Raw genomic sequence first — 17,263 nt, forward strand, 5'->3', positions numbered from 1 at the left:
TTGGATTTATCATATTAGTATTTTCAGTTTATCTGTTGCTTATTTTATTTGGCGTTTGCGTTTAATTAAAATGCGAGACAGTTTAAGAAAAAACATTAAAAAAAAACACAGTTTCTGCATAATTCGGAAGTTCATTTCCGAATTCACCCCCCATGAGGTGTTTTCGGAAGTTCATCTCCGAAGACACCCCCCATGAGGTGTTTTCGGAGATGCACTTCCGAATTGTGGAAATTTTTTTAAAAAAAAAGCGCTTCGGAAGTTCATTTCCGAAGCAGGGGTATTTTGGGATTTTCGCTGGGGGTGACCCCCTAGGGAGGTGGCTAAAGAAATTTTCTATATTTATATATAGGCCACATGGTGGAAAAATGATAACCATACTTCACACATTTTACATTTGTAAAGAAATACATGGAATTGTGAATCTGATTGCGGCTGTCGTAATGTGAAATAATTATAATTTATTATTTATCACAAAAATGATGAACAACAGTGACGATTTCAGCACATTTCGACTTAATTTTGACATGAGAGTTTTTGCGTTAACAAACCGAACATTGTCCGTAAGTAGAAACCGTAAAAGCACAAGAGCACTGAGTGTTGCTCTCTCTCTCTTTACGGTTTAAACTAGTTACAAATACTCATGGATATTAGACAAAATCCCTATAACTCTTTGAAACAACATGCTTCATTTGTCATGCAATTTATCAACATATAGCCACCATCACTTAATAGAGAAAACCGTTAAGGCTTATGAAGCTGCTGTTAAATGAGGGAAATGCTTAGTTTCTTGAAAGTGATGGCTCTGATCAGATTCAATTTGATAGTCTTTATCTTCTTCATTTTCACCATCCCAAAGGAACTTTGCATATGAAGCAAGTACATGGCTTTAATTGTTAAATACATATATACATTAGTTACTTCACTATCAACATGAAATTAAAAAAAAAAAGTTTAATATTAATTATAATTATATATATCATACCAATCATTTGGGTCATTTTGAATAGCTTGATCAAAATATTGTTGAGTTCGAGCAGCATTCTTCTCAATTTGCCATATTAAATTTGCATAGATGGACAAAATATGACCATCACCAGGATTTGCCATAATTGCCCTTTCTAGGTACTCCTTTGCTTTAGAATAATCTCTGTCATACCCCAAAATTTGCCCTCCATGTTCCATTCCAATGATTCAGAGTTCAAGATTCAATGCCAAAGCTTTGCTCAAATAATCCCCAAGATCCACAGTCAATTGATTCAAACCTGAAGGTCAACCGCAATCAAAGCATGATTCAAATTATGATCATTGGTCAAACATCAAGTATAGAGGAGTATAACCATCATTTGATCAAGAATGATCATGATTCCATTAATAGAAACTCAGAGATGAACAAATGCAAAAAGGTTCAAATTAGGGTTTCTTAGGAGAAAGTCAACCCAACTTTGACTGGGCATAACTTTCACATGGAACATCAAAAATTCTCCACTCAAAGCCTATTTTGAAGGAAATTGGATTATCTACAAATGTGCCTCTCACAAGCCAGGGCTAGAAATGATTCATTTGATAGATACAGTGCAAAAGATTACAGGTCCTTTTCAGGCATCCTTCAAAAGCAGTTTTTTCGCAAAGAGGATATGGTCAAGATAAAAGCTCCAAATGGAAAATATATTCCAAAGTGGCTTATAGAGGACCTCTTGAGGTTTCCAAAAAGTCTTAGAACTCCCTCATAGCTTAAAAATTGAGTGAGATATGATTGATCAAAGTTGGGTGACTTTTGGAGGTAAAATGTGAAAAGAGAAGGTTCAAATGGAGAAATTTTGCAAACGGGCCTATGGTTTCTTGATGCAATCTTGGTCCACAAGTCATTAGTATGCCTAAAATCATTTGCCACGAAATTTAGCATTATATTTGATTTAATATGATTTTTATCTCATTTTTAATGATTTAAATTAAATGGAGAATCAAATATTTTGTTAAATAAGTATATATAGATTGATTCCAATCAATATTAATGACAAATATAATATAATTTTCGTGCATATTAATTGGATAAAGATCAACACAAATTTTGGCCAAAAAAAGAAAGTTTTTATTCAAGAAATAAAACCAATTTTCACAAACATGGCAAGAAGGGATTTAAAGGGTTTTGGGCCTTTGTTTCAGACCTAATTGAACCTCTATAAGTAGTTGACACAAGGCATATGAATAAGGGTTCAGGAATTCGGATCAGAGGCATACATTCAAGAACAAAAAAATTCACCAAGAAACTTGATTTCGGTTTTGGAGAATTGGGAGCTTTCAAGGGGATTTGAGAGTTGCAAAAGATTCGTGGGATCATTCTGAAGCTGTTTGGATCATTGCTCTGCAACAACAACCCCAGAATTACCTCCGATTGACCAAGGTAAGTCGTTCTAAAGCTTGGATCGATTAGCATCATATACGCATATCCATGTTGTTTTGAGGGTGTATTTGGTTTTGTCTGACTGCCACGAACGTTTCTGGGGTATTTACAAGGTTCTCGTGTCTTCTATCGTGATCGGCCATTGGAGGCCGATCGAAGCTTTTAGGTTGGAATTTAGGGCTTTCGCATAGGGGTAAAATTAGGGCTGAATAATAACATGGCTGAGTTCGTATGATTCAGACGAACAAGATGAGGGTATCGCGAAATGTTTATGAGCATCTATGTTCTATTCGTTATTTTTTTAGGTTAATTTGCTACGAACCAAACTGTAGCAATTTCGTAGCAAATGTTGCAGGTTTGTTACGAGTTTCTGTGAGGAAGATGATGATGTGGCTACGCGCTATTGGGCTGTTTGAATTTCGCGCCTGTTTGGTGGTCTAGCATTTAGTTTTTTGTATATATTATATTCAGGGTAAATTGCTAACACGTGCGCGCGCTGGTTGGGTTGGTAAGCATGTTGTTGGTCACGCAAGGGTCCAGGGTTCGATCCCTGGCCCTTGCTATTATTTTTCTGGAATTTCTAACTTCTGATCCCATGCTCTACATATTGTAAGCTACCATACAACCTCACAAATCTAACCCTCCAACCTCCACTCAGCCAAATCCAACGCTGCAGATCTAATGCCCTATACCATGCACCCTACTGACCACCACATTGAATCCTAGTCCTATTAAACTAAAATCTTTTTTTTAATTAATTATTTGTTTTAATTAATTTTTTTTTAATATATTTATTTGTGTATTAATGATTATTTTTATAAATAAATTAGTACATGATAATTATATTAAAATGATAATTTGTTGTTCGTGCCGATTAAATCGATTAATCGCTATGGTCAACAATAATTTTAATTAAAATATTATTTAAATAAATTACAAATCAAATCATATTCGATTAAATGGTTGCAATCATCTTATTGATTGTGATGATTAATCCTCCCTTGTTCTAAATTTAATTTGTTATTATTCGTAATCGAATCAATCGGTTATGAGGGGTAACAATACAAAACAAAATTCATAAAAATAATAAAATACAATAATCCGTTATTAGTGATAATCGAATCAATCGATTTGAATTGGTAATGGTACAAAACCCCTAATCTTTTGACTATGGTGATCAAACCCATTGATCATTGCGGTTAATTGTGCCAAATCAGGGTTGTACGCCCAGAACATCTAAAACAACTTCAAAACATTTTTCAAACACCTTTCAAACTTCAAGCTCAAAATACAGATTTTTATCTACGATAGGCTATTCAAAGCCTTCAAACTATCAAATCAAATTTCAAACCTTAAGGGCGTACAACCCGTCCCCCGAACTACGTAGACTCTGATCCTCCCTAAGGAGGTACGTAGGCACTTGGCAACAAGGCGAGTCCCCCACCCTAAAATCTCAATTTTCCCCTTATTCAATTCTTTAGCATAAACCTTACCTTAATACTCTTAGCCATCAAACCTTTGCCTTAGATTCAAAGCCAATAGGAAAGGGTTGAGGGTGCCTAACACCTTCCCTCGACCTGAATATAGTAACTTACCCTGAATCTCATATCTGCGTAGGGTTTCCTATTCGCCCTTCAGAATAGGTGGCGACTCTCTAAGTTAAATTTTTAGGCAGGTTGCTACAGCTGGCGACTCTGCTGGGGATCTCTATTTCGGTGGATTACTATGCTCCTATAGGTTTAGGTTTGGCAGCTTTTTAGGGTTTGGCTAACGCGCCTTTTTCAGGGTTTACAATTATTTTTTTTTTTTTATTTCTTAAAATCGTTTATTCATTTTTGTCTAAAAATATTTAATTATTTATAATATGTTTATATTTAACTGTCTATGTGAATATATTTATATTTTTGTTAACTATTATATTTTTATATACTGCTGGATATATTATGTAGTGTTAAAACCCTAAGTGTGGGAGTTAACTTTGAGACCAAAAGGGGACATGAATCGCCTTACGAGTCTCACTGATAACTCCACTCGGAGTGGGTTAGGTATTTGGAAAGGTCCGAAACGAAGCTTGACTTTGTGGAGGGCTGGACTGGATACTTAGCTGATCTCTCCGGGAACCTACCCCAAAAATTCGAACCTCATGGATAAAATGAGTTGTTCCAAAATCCGAAGAGACAAAAAGTCTCGGAGGCTACGAACGACCCCATGAGACCTTCTAGAACCCCCCTATAAAAAGGTTGGCTCCCAAGAGCCGCTACGTCGAACCTATGAACTTATGTGATTTGTGCTATATATATTGTGTTGATCATTATTTTTTATTATTTCCTTTTTCATTCATCATACATCATGTGCATTCTTGCATCATATTTTATTCAAAAAAAAAAGAAAAAAAGGATATCATACATATCATGCATGGCATACACATCATTTTCATGACATTAAGAGAAGATTCTTCTTCTATCTCCAGAGCAAGGGACCATTGGGAAGGATAACCTAACATCCCGACCATCTCATCAAACAAGGTTTCAGCAAAAGAGATCAATGGATCAGCTGGAACAGAATCAAGCCGCTCTTCGTGAGGAGGTGGATCAACTGAAGGTTAGTATGGAAGAAGTTAAAGGAGGTATGACTCAGATGCTAGGATTCATGAAGGCCCTCCTGGATAAACAAGAAAAAGCAAAAGAGGTTCAGTCTGGGGATACCCTAGTTCAGGATGAGATCCCTAACGACGAAAACCCGCTGATAGGATTTGTTTCAGGCTTTGGCCCAGCTAAGGATAAATCTCAGGCCCGATCTTTCAGGAGAGCTATTCAGTTCCAAGAGAAAGGAGAGACCTCCCAAGAAGGATTTGTCCCCACTCCACAAACGAAAGGGACAACCTGCATAGTTCGCATTCCTGCTAGCAGTGTCCCTAAAGATGATGATTACCTGGATCTACAATACGGAGTGCAAGAGGTGGACAACTCAGACCAAGTACCTCAGACACAACAGTCTATTCCTAACTCTAGGGAAGACTCCAAGGGTAGTGAACAAATCAAGGCGCTAGAAGAGAGACTAAAAGTGGTAGAAGGATACGATGTCTTTGACGTGAATACCTTCGAAATGAGTTTGGTCTCAGACTTGACTATCCCACACAAATTCAAGATTCCCGACTTCGAGAAATACAAAGGGCTCACGTGCCCGAGGAATCACTTGCGCATGTATGTGCGAAAAATGGCTGCTTATGCTCACGATCAAAAACTGATGATACACTTCTTTCAAGAAAGTTTAAGCGGAGCATCTATTGAATGGTATATGCAACTGGAGAAATCCTATATCAGAAGCTGGAATGATCTAGCTAACACGTTTTTTAAGCAATACAAGTACAACTTGGACATGGCACCCAATCGGATGCAATTACAAAACATGTCACAGAAGAAGGATGAATCATTCAAGGAGTATGCCCAAAGGTGGAGGGAAATGGCTTCTCGAGTCCAACCTCCCTTAATGGAAAAAGAACTGGTGGACATATTTATGAGCACCTTGCAAGGACCATACTACGACAAGATGGTCGGAAGCATATCTTCAGGGTTCTCGGACTTGGTAGTCATTGGTGAGAGAATTGAAAATGGAATCAAGAATGGGAAGATACAAGGGGCACCCTCAGGTTCCTACCATCCATAGAAGTCATATGACGCAAATAAGGAATCCAACACTGTGGGGGCAATCATGGGCAATCAACCCCCACAACAAAGGGATCAGCAAAAGCAACAGGCTGGCCAGCGCACCTGGAGGTCCAAGCCAAAACGATCATTCACTCAGTTGCACATGCCATTGGCTCAAGCTTTGCAACGTCTGCTCAGTCAGAACCTGATAACTCTGCTACCTCCATACTCAGCTCCGGCTAACCCCGCTCCCGGGTACAAGCATCATGCTAGGTGCGCTTATCATTCAGATAGTCCTGGTCATGATACAGAGGATTGTGGGCCATTGAAGCACAAGATCCAAGATTTGATTGAAGAAGGGCTCATTGAGTTTGAAGATCCTAGCAAGTCTAACACCATAGGTGGCTAGAAGGAGGATTTCTTAGATCATTAGTCTTGTTTCCATTTGCAATTTCTTTCCGTTTGTTTAAACATTAGTCTTATGACATATGCTATGTACTTTTCAAAAAAATCATTAATGCATTGCTTACGTTTGTCTTGATTCATTCCTAGTGTTCTCACTATATTTAAAAACTGTGTTTTTACTCGATTTTCTCATTTGTGATATTCAACTCTAGTGGAAAGTTTTACACTTTTTGAGGGAGAATGACGAAAACGATACCACAATTTCATACACTACGCTTTCGAACAGACCGTGTTGACGATGTACAGGCATTTGTTCAATCCCTAAAATAATGGAGATATAAGGATGTTAATCCCTCGTCAACCCCTTCGAGCCTAAAGAAGTAGGAGTTTTCCTTCATATAAAATAAAACCCTTCATATATAACCGGGGGTAGGGTAGTTGCTCAGATAACTTAATTATTCCAAACTGTTCCTTTGAACATAACCACCGATGGTTCTCCGTCATGATTAAGCCTGGCAGTCAATATCCGCAAGAAAAAAAGAGAAGGCAATGCAAAAGCCCACTAAGTCAAAACCTATTAAGGAGACTTAGGCAAAATTGGGGCATCCCGCTGACTATAGTTTTAAAAAACAGACAGTTCAGAAAAGTTAGGGATAACAAAGTCGAAAAAGGTTACTATGTACCTCCGACAAAAGGAAAATACTACAAAAAAGGAGGATGACTGCCTTTGCAGATAAACCTTTGGTTTTGGAACCATCACAGATGTCAATGTCATAATTCCCAAATTCTTTTGGAGACTAAACGCATAGCTAACTGAGCATAGGACCGGAGAACATCACGAAGATTGGGATGGGTACAAATAAACTTTGAGCCTTTATCTTTTGTTTCTTTAAACCGTGAACCAGGCCACGTTACAACCTTTAAAAGTCCTAACTGAAGCATGGTTAGTTCGAAAGTATATCGTTACCAAAGGTATCCTGACTCCTTAAGGTCTACTATAACTCTTGAGTTGATATCACTTTCTTGCAAAAAAAAAAAAAAAAACTTTGTTTTACTCAAAAAAAATGTTTTCAAACTTTCAAGACAACGTATGCATTTGCATTTCATAATAAAGTACACTTGTCTATATAGATTTAAATGTTAACATCAGGGAGAAGTTGCATGGGGCATGGTTAATGTCTAAAAATCCTACTGACTGACGGAGTAGCTTTTAAAAGCTTGTCAAAAGAAGAAGCATCTCTCACACATGACTGAGATAGCTGAAATGCACACGGGGCATAACTCGTCATTTATCCCATTTACATGGGGCAATCAAATCAAGATCCATGGAATCTCTCAAGGACGCTGAATAGCCCATGGGGCAAGCCCATTACCTGGGGGCACGTTGCAAAGGTCGCTCAGTATCAGATGATGTCAATGCCACCCTCACATCCTTTTTAGGAACATTTATAGGGTACTTTTCAATCTGTCCGTATAGTCTTCTTTAAGACGTGTTCAAATACTTCTTACCCTTTCTAGGAACCTTTTCCAAACAGTCTTTTAAAGACCCATTTTCTTATCCTCTCTATTTTCAAACCCTTTCAAACAGTCTTCTTTGAGACATATTCCTTTCCAAGAACCTTTTCTAGGTAGTCTTCTGTAAGACATCTCTGAACTTTTTCAGTTAGTCTTTTAAAGACATATTCAAACTTCTCTTATGCTTTCAAGAACCTCGTCAAACTTTGTTTAAAGTACAGAGTCTTCTAAGACAGCTCACCATCCTTTCTAGAGTAGTCTTCTTCAAGATGTTTTCCCTGAGTTTTGTTCAAAACCTCGCGTTCCTAAAAACAGTCTTTATCCTCTATAGGAATATTTCTGACCCTTTACACAACACATCCCTTCGAGCTTTGTTTAAAGCTCAGTCTTATTTAAGACAAGTTCACGTTTCTTTCCAAGAACCTCTTCAGGTAATCTTATAAAAGACATCATCTCATTCTGAGTACCCAGCAAATCACTATCCGTCAGGCGCGACCGAAACGCATGACTCAGCATCTGCTTCATATTCAAACCAACACCTAGCATCAAGGAGACCCCTAAATTGGTCAAATCAAAGACGATCGTTCCTGATAAAGACCCTTAGATGGGGAAACCACGTTCAGAAGGTTTTCCTAGAACAGGGGCATACAATCCAGAATCCTATTGACTATGGGGCATTCTTTTCCAAGAATTCAAACACTGGGGCAATGCATATCAGGCAAGACATGGTGAAATTCGAGTTCCCTCAAAAGGTCCCTCCTTCAAATCAAGGGGCACATCCCTCAAAATTTCCGATATTCGGGAAGTCATACAAGCATCATACAAAGAGCATTGTTGCATATTTGATCTTCTCACGCCTGTACTATTCACATCCCGCTGTGTGGGATAGGCGTACATGCATAATTCTCATTGAGAATCTCATTACATGGTACATGCATCATGACATTGCATAAGAACTAACGCTACCTTTTCAGGTCACTTCATAATCAAAAAGATGTTATCATCTGATTACAGTGCGAATACGATCGTATCAACGATTCAATCTTAACAGACACAATTCTAATACCTCATTCCAAGTCTTTCTTCAAAGGCAATCCAGAAGCAATCTAAGAATTTCTCACCTCTCCAGGTAGTCTTGTCCAAGACAATCATCCAAATCCTTCCAAGCAGTCTTGTTTAAGACATATCCTGACCTTTCTAGGTAGTTTTGTTTAAGACATTCCATATCCTTTATAGGAATCTTTTTAGATGGTTTTGTTTAAAACGTTCCATATCCTTTATAGGAATCTTTTTAGATAGTTTTGTTTAAAACATTTCATATCCTCTATAGGAATCTTTTTAGATAGTTTTGTTTAAAACACATCGCTCCCTTTATAGGAATCTTTCTAGATTAGTTTTTTTTAAAAACATATCGTCCCCTTTATAGGAATCTTTCTAGATTAGTTTTGTTTAAAACATTTCATATCCTCTATAGGAATCTTTTTAGATAGTTTTGTTTAAAACACATCGCTCCCTTTATAGGAATCTTTCTAGATTAGTTTTTTTAAAAACATATCGTCCCCTTTATAGGAATCTTTCTAGATTAGTTTTGTTTAAAACATACCACATCCTCTATAGGAATCTTTTTAAATAGTTTTGTTTAAAACACATCGCTCCCTTTATAGGAATCTTTCTAGATTAGTTTTGTTTAAAACATATCATTCCCTTTATAGGAATCTTTCTAGATTAGTTTTGTTTAAAACATATCACATCCTTTATAGGAATCTTTTTAGATATTTTTTGTTTAAAACATATCACATCCTTTATAGGAATCTTTTTAGATATTTTTGTTTAAAACGTATCTTATCCTTTATAGGAACATTTCCAGGTAATCTTGTTTAAGAAATCTCATATCCTCTCTAGGTAATCTTGTTTAAGATACCTCATGTCTTTTTAGAAACCTCTCTAGGTAATCCTGTTTAAGACGTTTCATATCGTTTTAGAAACCTCTCTAGGTAATCTTGTTTAAGATATCTCACATCTTTTTAGAAGCCTCTCTAGGTAATCTTGTTTAAGATATCTCATATCTTTTTAGAAACCTCTCTAGGTAATCTTGTTCAAGATACTTCATATCTTTTAGGAGCCTTTCTAGGTAGTCTTGTTTAAGACATGTCTCAACTTCTTTAGGTTAATCTTGTTTAAGACATCCCATCTCCGTCTAAAAACCTCTCCAAGTGAATCTTGTTTAAGACACATCTCAGCCTATCTAGGACAGTCTTGTTAAAGACACACCATGCCTTTCTAGGTAGCTTTCTTAAAATATTTATCTAATCTTTTCTAAGATACACCTAGTTCTTTTATAGAACTCCTCAGTTAGTCTTCTCCAAGGCATTCTTCCTAAGCATTGTTCAAAGCCTAAGCTTCTCCACGTCAACCTTCAATACATCCTATTCAGGAATCTCTTCAGGTAGTCTTATATAAGACATTACTCTCTCTCTTCAAGATACAATCAAGTAATCCAGGGCTGAAAAGCATATGCTTTAGCCAAGTACCTTACCAGGCGAATGGATGGCATCTATAAGCCCATCTCCCACAGATCTCCTTTCCTATGCAAGCAAATTTCAGGGCATTTTAGTGTCCAATCGTCTTCCACCTCTTCAGGTTCAAGAAGATTGAACAGGGGCAGCTGTCATACCCCAAAATTTGCCCTCCATGTTCCATTCCAATGATTCAGAGTTCAAGATTCAATGCCAAAGCTTTGCTCAAATAATCCCCAAGATCCACAGTCAATTGATTCAAACCTGAAGGTCAACCGCAATCAAAGCATGATTCAAATTATGATCATTGGTCAAACATCAAGTATAGAGGAGTATAACCATCATTTGATCAAGAATGATCATGATTCCATTAATAGAAACTCAGAGATGAACAAATGCAAAAAGGTTCAAATTAGGGTTTCTTAGGAGAAAGTCAACCCAACTTTGACTGGGCATAACTTTCACATGGAACATCAAAAATTCTCCACTCAAAGCCTATTTTGAAGGAAATTGGATTATCTACAAATGTGCCTCTCACAAGCCAGGGCTAGAAATGATTCATTTGATAGATACAGTGCAAAAGATTACAGGTCCTTTTCAGGCATCCTTCAAAAGCAGTTTTTTCGCAAAGAGGATATGGTCAAGATAAAAGCTCCAAATGGAAAATATATTCCAAAGTGGCTTATAGAGGACCTCTTGAGGTTTCCAAAAAGTCTTAGAACTCCCTCATAGCTTAAAAATTGAGTGAGATATGATTGATCAAAGTTGGGTGACTTTTGGAGGTAAAATGTGAAAAGAGAAGGTTCAAATGGAGAAATTTTGCAAACGGGCCTATGGTTTCTTGATGCAATCTTGGTCCACAAGTCATTAGTATGCCTAAAATCATTTGCCACGAAATTTAGCATTATATTTGATTTAATATGATTTTTATCTCATTTTTAATGATTTAAATTAAATGGAGAATCAAATATTTTGTTAAATAAGTATATATAGATTGATTCCAATCAATATTAATGACAAATATAATATAATTTTCGTGCATATTAATTGGATAAAGATCAACACAAATTTTGGCCAAAAAAAGAAAGTTTTTATTCAAGAAATAAAACCAATTTTCACAAACATGGCAAGAAGGGATTTAAAGGGTTTTGGGCCTTTGTTTCAGACCTAATTGAACCTCTATAAGTAGTTGACACAAGGCATATGAATAAGGGTTCAGGAATTCGGATCAGAGGCATACATTCAAGAACAAAAAAATTCACCAAGAAACTTGATTTCGGTTTTGGAGAATTGGGAGCTTTCAAGGGGATTTGAGAGTTGCAAAAGATTCGTGGGATCATTCTGAAGCTGTTTGGATCATTGCTCTGCAACAACAACCCCAGAATTACCTCCGATTGACCAAGGTAAGTCGTTCTAAAGCTTGGATCGATTAGCATCATATACGCATATCCATGTTGTTTTGAGGGTGTATTTGGTTTTGTCTGACTGCCACGAACGTTTCTGGGGTATTTACAAGGTTCTCGTGTCTTCTATCGTGATCGGCCATTGGAGGCCGATCGAAGCTTTTAGGTTGGAATTTAGGGCTTTCGCATAGGGGTAAAATTAGGGCTGAATAATAACATGGCTGAGTTCGTATGATTCAGACGAACAAGATGAGGGTATCGCGAAATGTTTATGAGCATCTATGTTCTATTCGTTATTTTTTTAGGTTAATTTGCTACGAACCAAACTGTAGCAATTTCGTAGCAAATGTTGCAGGTTTGTTACGAGTTTCTGTGAGGAAGATGATGATGTGGCTACGCGCTATTGGGCTGTTTGAATTTCGCGCCTGTTTGGTGGTCTAGCATTTAGTTTTTTGTATATATTATATTCAGGGTAAATTGCTAACACGTGCGCGCGCTGGTTGGGTTGGTAAGCATGTTGTTGGTCACGCAAGGGTCCAGGGTTCGATCCCTGGCCCTTGCTATTATTTTTCTGGAATTTCTAACTTCTGATCCCATGCTCTACATATTGTAAGCTACCATACAACCTCACAAATCTAACCCTCCAACCTCCACTCAGCCAAATCCAACGCTGCAGATCTAATGCCCTATACCATGCACCCTACTGACCACCACATTGAATCCTAGTCCTATTAAACTAAAATCTTTTTTTTAATTAATTATTTGTTTTAATTAATTTTTTTTTAATATATTTATTTGTGTATTAATGATTATTTTTATAAATAAATTAGTACATGATAATTATATTAAAATGATAATTTGTTGTTCGTGCCGATTAAATCGATTAATCGCTATGGTCAACAATAATTTTAATTAAAATATTATTTAAATAAATTACAAATCAAATCATATTCGATTAAATGGTTGCAATCATCTTATTGATTGTGATGATTAATCCTCCCTTGTTCTAAATTTAATTTGTTATTATTCGTAATCGAATCAATCGGTTATGAGGGGTAACAATACAAAACAAAATTCATAAAAATAATAAAATACAATAATCCGTTATTAGTGATAATCGAATCAATCGATTTGAATTGGTAATGGTACAAAACCCCTAATCTTTTGACTATGGTGATCAAACCCATTGATCATTGCGGTTAATTGTGCCAAATCAGGGTTGTACGCCCAGAACATCTAAAACAACTTCAAAACATTTTTCAAACACCTTTCAAACTTCAAGCTCAAAATACAGATTTTTATCTACGATAGGCTATTCAAAGCCTTCAAACTATCAAATCAAATTTCAAACCTTAAGGGCGTACAACCCGTCCCCCGAACTACGTAGACTCTGATCCTCCCTAAGGAGGTACGTAGGCACTTGGCAACAAGGCGAGTCCCCCACCCTAAAATCTCAATTTTCCCCTTATTCAATTCTTTAGCATAAACCTTACCTTAATACTCTTAGCCATCAAACCTTTGCCTTAGATTCAAAGCCAATAGGAAAGGGTTGAGGGTGCCTAACACCTTCCCTCGACCTGAATATAGTAACTTACCCTGAATCTCATATCTGCGTAGGGTTTCCTATTCGCCCTTCAGAATAGGTGGCGACTCTCTAAGTTAAATTTTTAGGCAGGTTGCTACAATCTCCACAAACCTATTAAATGTAGGAATACATAATTAATCTATTAGGTTCATAACAAGATATTATTGTAAAAGTTATTAAAAATAAAAAATAATGTTAAGAAATAATAATAAAGAAATTAAAATACATAAATATAAAACCACAAATTTCACTTAAAATTGAATGATTTGAAGAAAAAATGAAGTATCACAAGTACGGTACGTATATTTGATCCCAGTAGTTTACCATTTTAGAATTACCCAACACAAATTTTAAAAAATAAAATTATTTTTTTTAGTAAGCATGCCATTTATTTTATTATTTTCAAATTTCAATTTTAACAGAAAGAAGACATGGTTAGGCCTGAGTAACCATGCAAAAAATATATATAATTACCTCCTTCAAAAACTTAGCATAATTTGCAAGCAAAAGAGCATCACAAGGGTGTGTTTCAATCATGTTTTGATAGTAAAAATCTATCTTATCTCTACCATGATTATTTTCTTCATTGAGATTCCAACCTTTTCCATTTCCACCATCTGATCCTCTTCCACCACCTTTACATCCACCATTGTTCTTCATCCCACCATCCATCATTGAAGTTCTCACCATCTTACCCTCTTTCACTTCATTTCTTTCTAAGGAAATTATTTTCTTAGAACTTGAAGAGTTTTTAAGGTCTATCTTAGTCTTGTTTTGGCTTAGACTTAAAAATGATATTGTTCTAGGAAGCTTAAGAGTGTGTTCTGGCTCAAGAGAGGACTCTTTGAATTTATATAGTAATAGTGAACTTTGAATTGGAGCAGAGGAGCTTCTAAGTAACAAGTTTAAAGATAAAACAAAATATCAATGAGGTGTGTAATATAATATGAAAGTTGGCCAATTGAGATAGAAGGATGAGGGAAGGTGAGAAAGAAGTGGTACAAATTGAAACAAGCATTAGAAGATAGAGCTAAATACTTATAGTGAAAGACAAGTACTTTGATTAAGAAAAAAAGAAAAGAGAAACATTGAGAAAGCTAATTGATTGAGAGTGAATGAGTGAAGTTAAAAGAAATGATATGAAAAAGAAAAATTAATATTCAATTTTAAAATTATATTTTTAATTAAGGCTTAAATGTATTTTTGGTTCATGTAAATTAGTAAGTTTTTGATTTTCGTCCTTGTAAATTTTTTTCTGTGTCTGAATCCCTATATTTCACTTTTATAAAATCAAAATCCGCAAAAAAATTCGCAGGAAAACCTGCAGATTTTCCTGCGGATTTTGGCTTTAGGGACTAAACCGCAAGCAAAAAGTAAGATATAGGGACTCATACCAACAAAAAAAATTTACAGGGACAAAAATCAAAACTCGCTAATTTACAGGGACCAAAGGTACATTTAAGTCATTAATTAAAGATATTATGATAATATAAATGAACAAAAATTATGTGAGATTGAATATAATTCTTAGGAGTTGACCTAATGATAAAGACTTCGATCATCGATCATGAGAACGTGCACCTCTCAAAATTTCATGTTTTTATCTTACTAGCCATTTTTATATTAGATCAAACTCATACAAAATTAAATATTGTAATATGTTTAATGGATCAATCTCAGCCAGAATTTTCATTAACATAATAGTGAATTTTATTTTCATAATAAAGTGTGTTTTTGTGAATGGGGGCATAATTTACCTATCTAATAAGCTAACCTAAAAAATATTTGTATATCCAATAAGCGTGATTATGAATATTGCAATACATGAAATGGAGGGACCTACCCCGCAGTTTTTTTTTGTTGTGAGTTGAAAAATTGGACGGTCTCGAATTAGTGCAATCACCTTCACAAGTGAGGCCAAGAATATAGCATCACCTGGTTCAAGTATTAATGGACATATTTTGTTGTTATATTACATTTGCCAATAATGTAGCAAGCAACCATTGCCGGAGGCTGGAAAGTAGAAAATGTGGAAAGCGATCTTCAAAGATTTTATTCTGATATTATGATTATTGTTAATTATAGAAATAAACATATAAATATCTTTATCATGCAATGTTCAAGAATATAAAAAACTAATTCAAAGATGTATCCAACAAAAGGTAAAATCGTTTCGATACACCAAAATTGCCCCCCGAGTTTGATGGGATAACTCTGCTTTAAGAGAGTGTGGCTTTGAATCTTTCTCAATATTTAGAATTGGGCGGGAGTGAAATGTCAAGAGAATTGATTTTACCATTTAAAAATGGGTAATGGTTATCTTGTTATCCATTTGTCATATATATATTTGTTAAAAATAGTTATTCTTCTATGGCATCACATGAAGACCACCAATTAGTTCCCGAAATTTTAGTGTTTGAGAGAAGAATTAGCTAGTCAAAATTTGAGGTGAGAGTTAAAAATATGTGTCAGGAGTAACAATCTCTAACATTTCATCAACATTATTTAGGTTTGTCATCTCTTTTATTGTTTGTGTATCTACCTCAACCAAAAAGGAATAAAATATACTAGAAATACAGTTGTGGTTAGGAATAAATTTTTTATCACGGTTATAATAAATATCTTTTGCACATCTCTGGTAGTTGAGATTATAAAAGATATCTTATAAGTAATTTAGGTGGTTGGGATGTGCATGAGAGCTTAAGGCTAACGATGGAATATGGTTGTTTTTGGGAGGTAGGGTTTGTGTGGTTAAAGGGATAAGGGTTAGGTTTTTTGAATTTCGATTTGTCATCTATTAACTTGAATCAAATGAGTTTGGTAAGGCCAATTGCTTGAGAAATTGAAACAAGTCTTTGAATAGCCTTCTAATTTCAGGTGTTAAACCAGAAATAAAACAAATAAAAATAACTGTTTGAGGCAATCCTACAACTTGATTTCTTAACTTCTCAAATTTAGCTTGGTAATCAACATCAGAACCCTCTTGTTTCAATTTAAATAATTTTGCATGATGATTAACATATGTTGAAAGGCCAAATCGTAATTTTAACAACTGATGATTATGGAGCATCCATTTAAATAAGTGTAAGTCATCATCACCCTTCATGTATAATGCAGATGATGGAAAACGATTTTTCATGCGACAATTGATAAAAATTATAAAAATGTTATGCTTGAAATAATAATTCTAAAGGTTCAAAACTATCAAACACCACAAGTTCCAATTTGAGTGTAAGAATTGAGTTTTTTTTTTTGTGTATTCTGAGGAATCTGTGGTGAGGTTTATTGATGAAAATTGAGAATATTATAGCGAGATTAGTTTAAAAAGGAAGTTGAGGATTGATGTAAGTGGGATCCATAAATTGTGGTGGAGGAAATATGGGTGGTGGTTGTGTTGTAGTATTTCTTATAGTAGGGATGAGCATAACATGGATAAAAATAGGGGTAGTAGGTGAAACATTAGGTGTAATAACATGTCCATAAACCAAGGGAACTAAGTATTTATAGGTATACTTGAAGAAGGTGTTGATGTGTGACCAATGGTGGTTTGTTGCAGTCTATAATGAACCATTAAATTTGTGAGAATAGTCGTGATCGATTCATGTCTTAAATATAGAGCTTCATATTTGTTATCCATTCTAGTATGGATGTTTTCCAATGGATGCTTCATATTTGTTTGATGAGCTAAAAGAGAGTAAGATGACTTTCAGATCGTGGTTGAAGACATCTCCTCTACCAAAAGTCAAAGGTGATACAAAAAAGGAAGCAAGCAGAAGCAAATGCATCAAGAA

At 35.5% G+C, this 17,263-nt stretch overlaps 1 protein-coding gene across 1 annotated transcript; it reads right to left on the reverse strand.

Moving 5' to 3' along the window:
• Window positions 1-649: 649 nt before the first annotated feature.
• LOC131601163 (uncharacterized) lies at window positions 650-14,496 on the reverse strand. Its single transcript, XM_058872923.1, has 4 exons — window positions 13,947-14,496; window positions 13,571-13,583; window positions 983-1,145; window positions 650-884 (listed from the first exon to the last, which is right to left on the reverse strand). The coding sequence occupies exons 1-4, from the start codon at window positions 14,160-14,162 to the stop codon at window positions 749-751; spliced, it is 528 nt and encodes a 175-aa protein (XP_058728906.1). The 5' UTR covers window positions 14,163-14,496; the 3' UTR covers window positions 650-748.
• Window positions 14,497-17,263: the final 2,767 nt, after the last annotated feature.

Source organism: Vicia villosa, linkage group LG5 (assembly GCF_029867415.1).
Source record: "Vicia villosa cultivar HV-30 ecotype Madison, WI linkage group LG5, Vvil1.0, whole genome shotgun sequence".
Lineage (NCBI taxonomy): Eukaryota > Viridiplantae > Streptophyta > Magnoliopsida > Fabales > Fabaceae > Vicia > Vicia villosa.

What these genes read in the sequence shown, in the direction of transcription:
- LOC131601163 (XM_058872923.1), bottom strand. Translation starts at nt 14,162, where the DNA reads ATGGTGAGAACTTCAATGATGGATGGTGGGATGAAGAACAATGGTGGA. An exon ending in CAAAATGACCCAAATGATTG is followed by an intron (nt 885 to 982) that starts GTATGATATATA and finishes TAACAATTAAAG; the next exon opens with CCATGTACTTGCTTCATATG.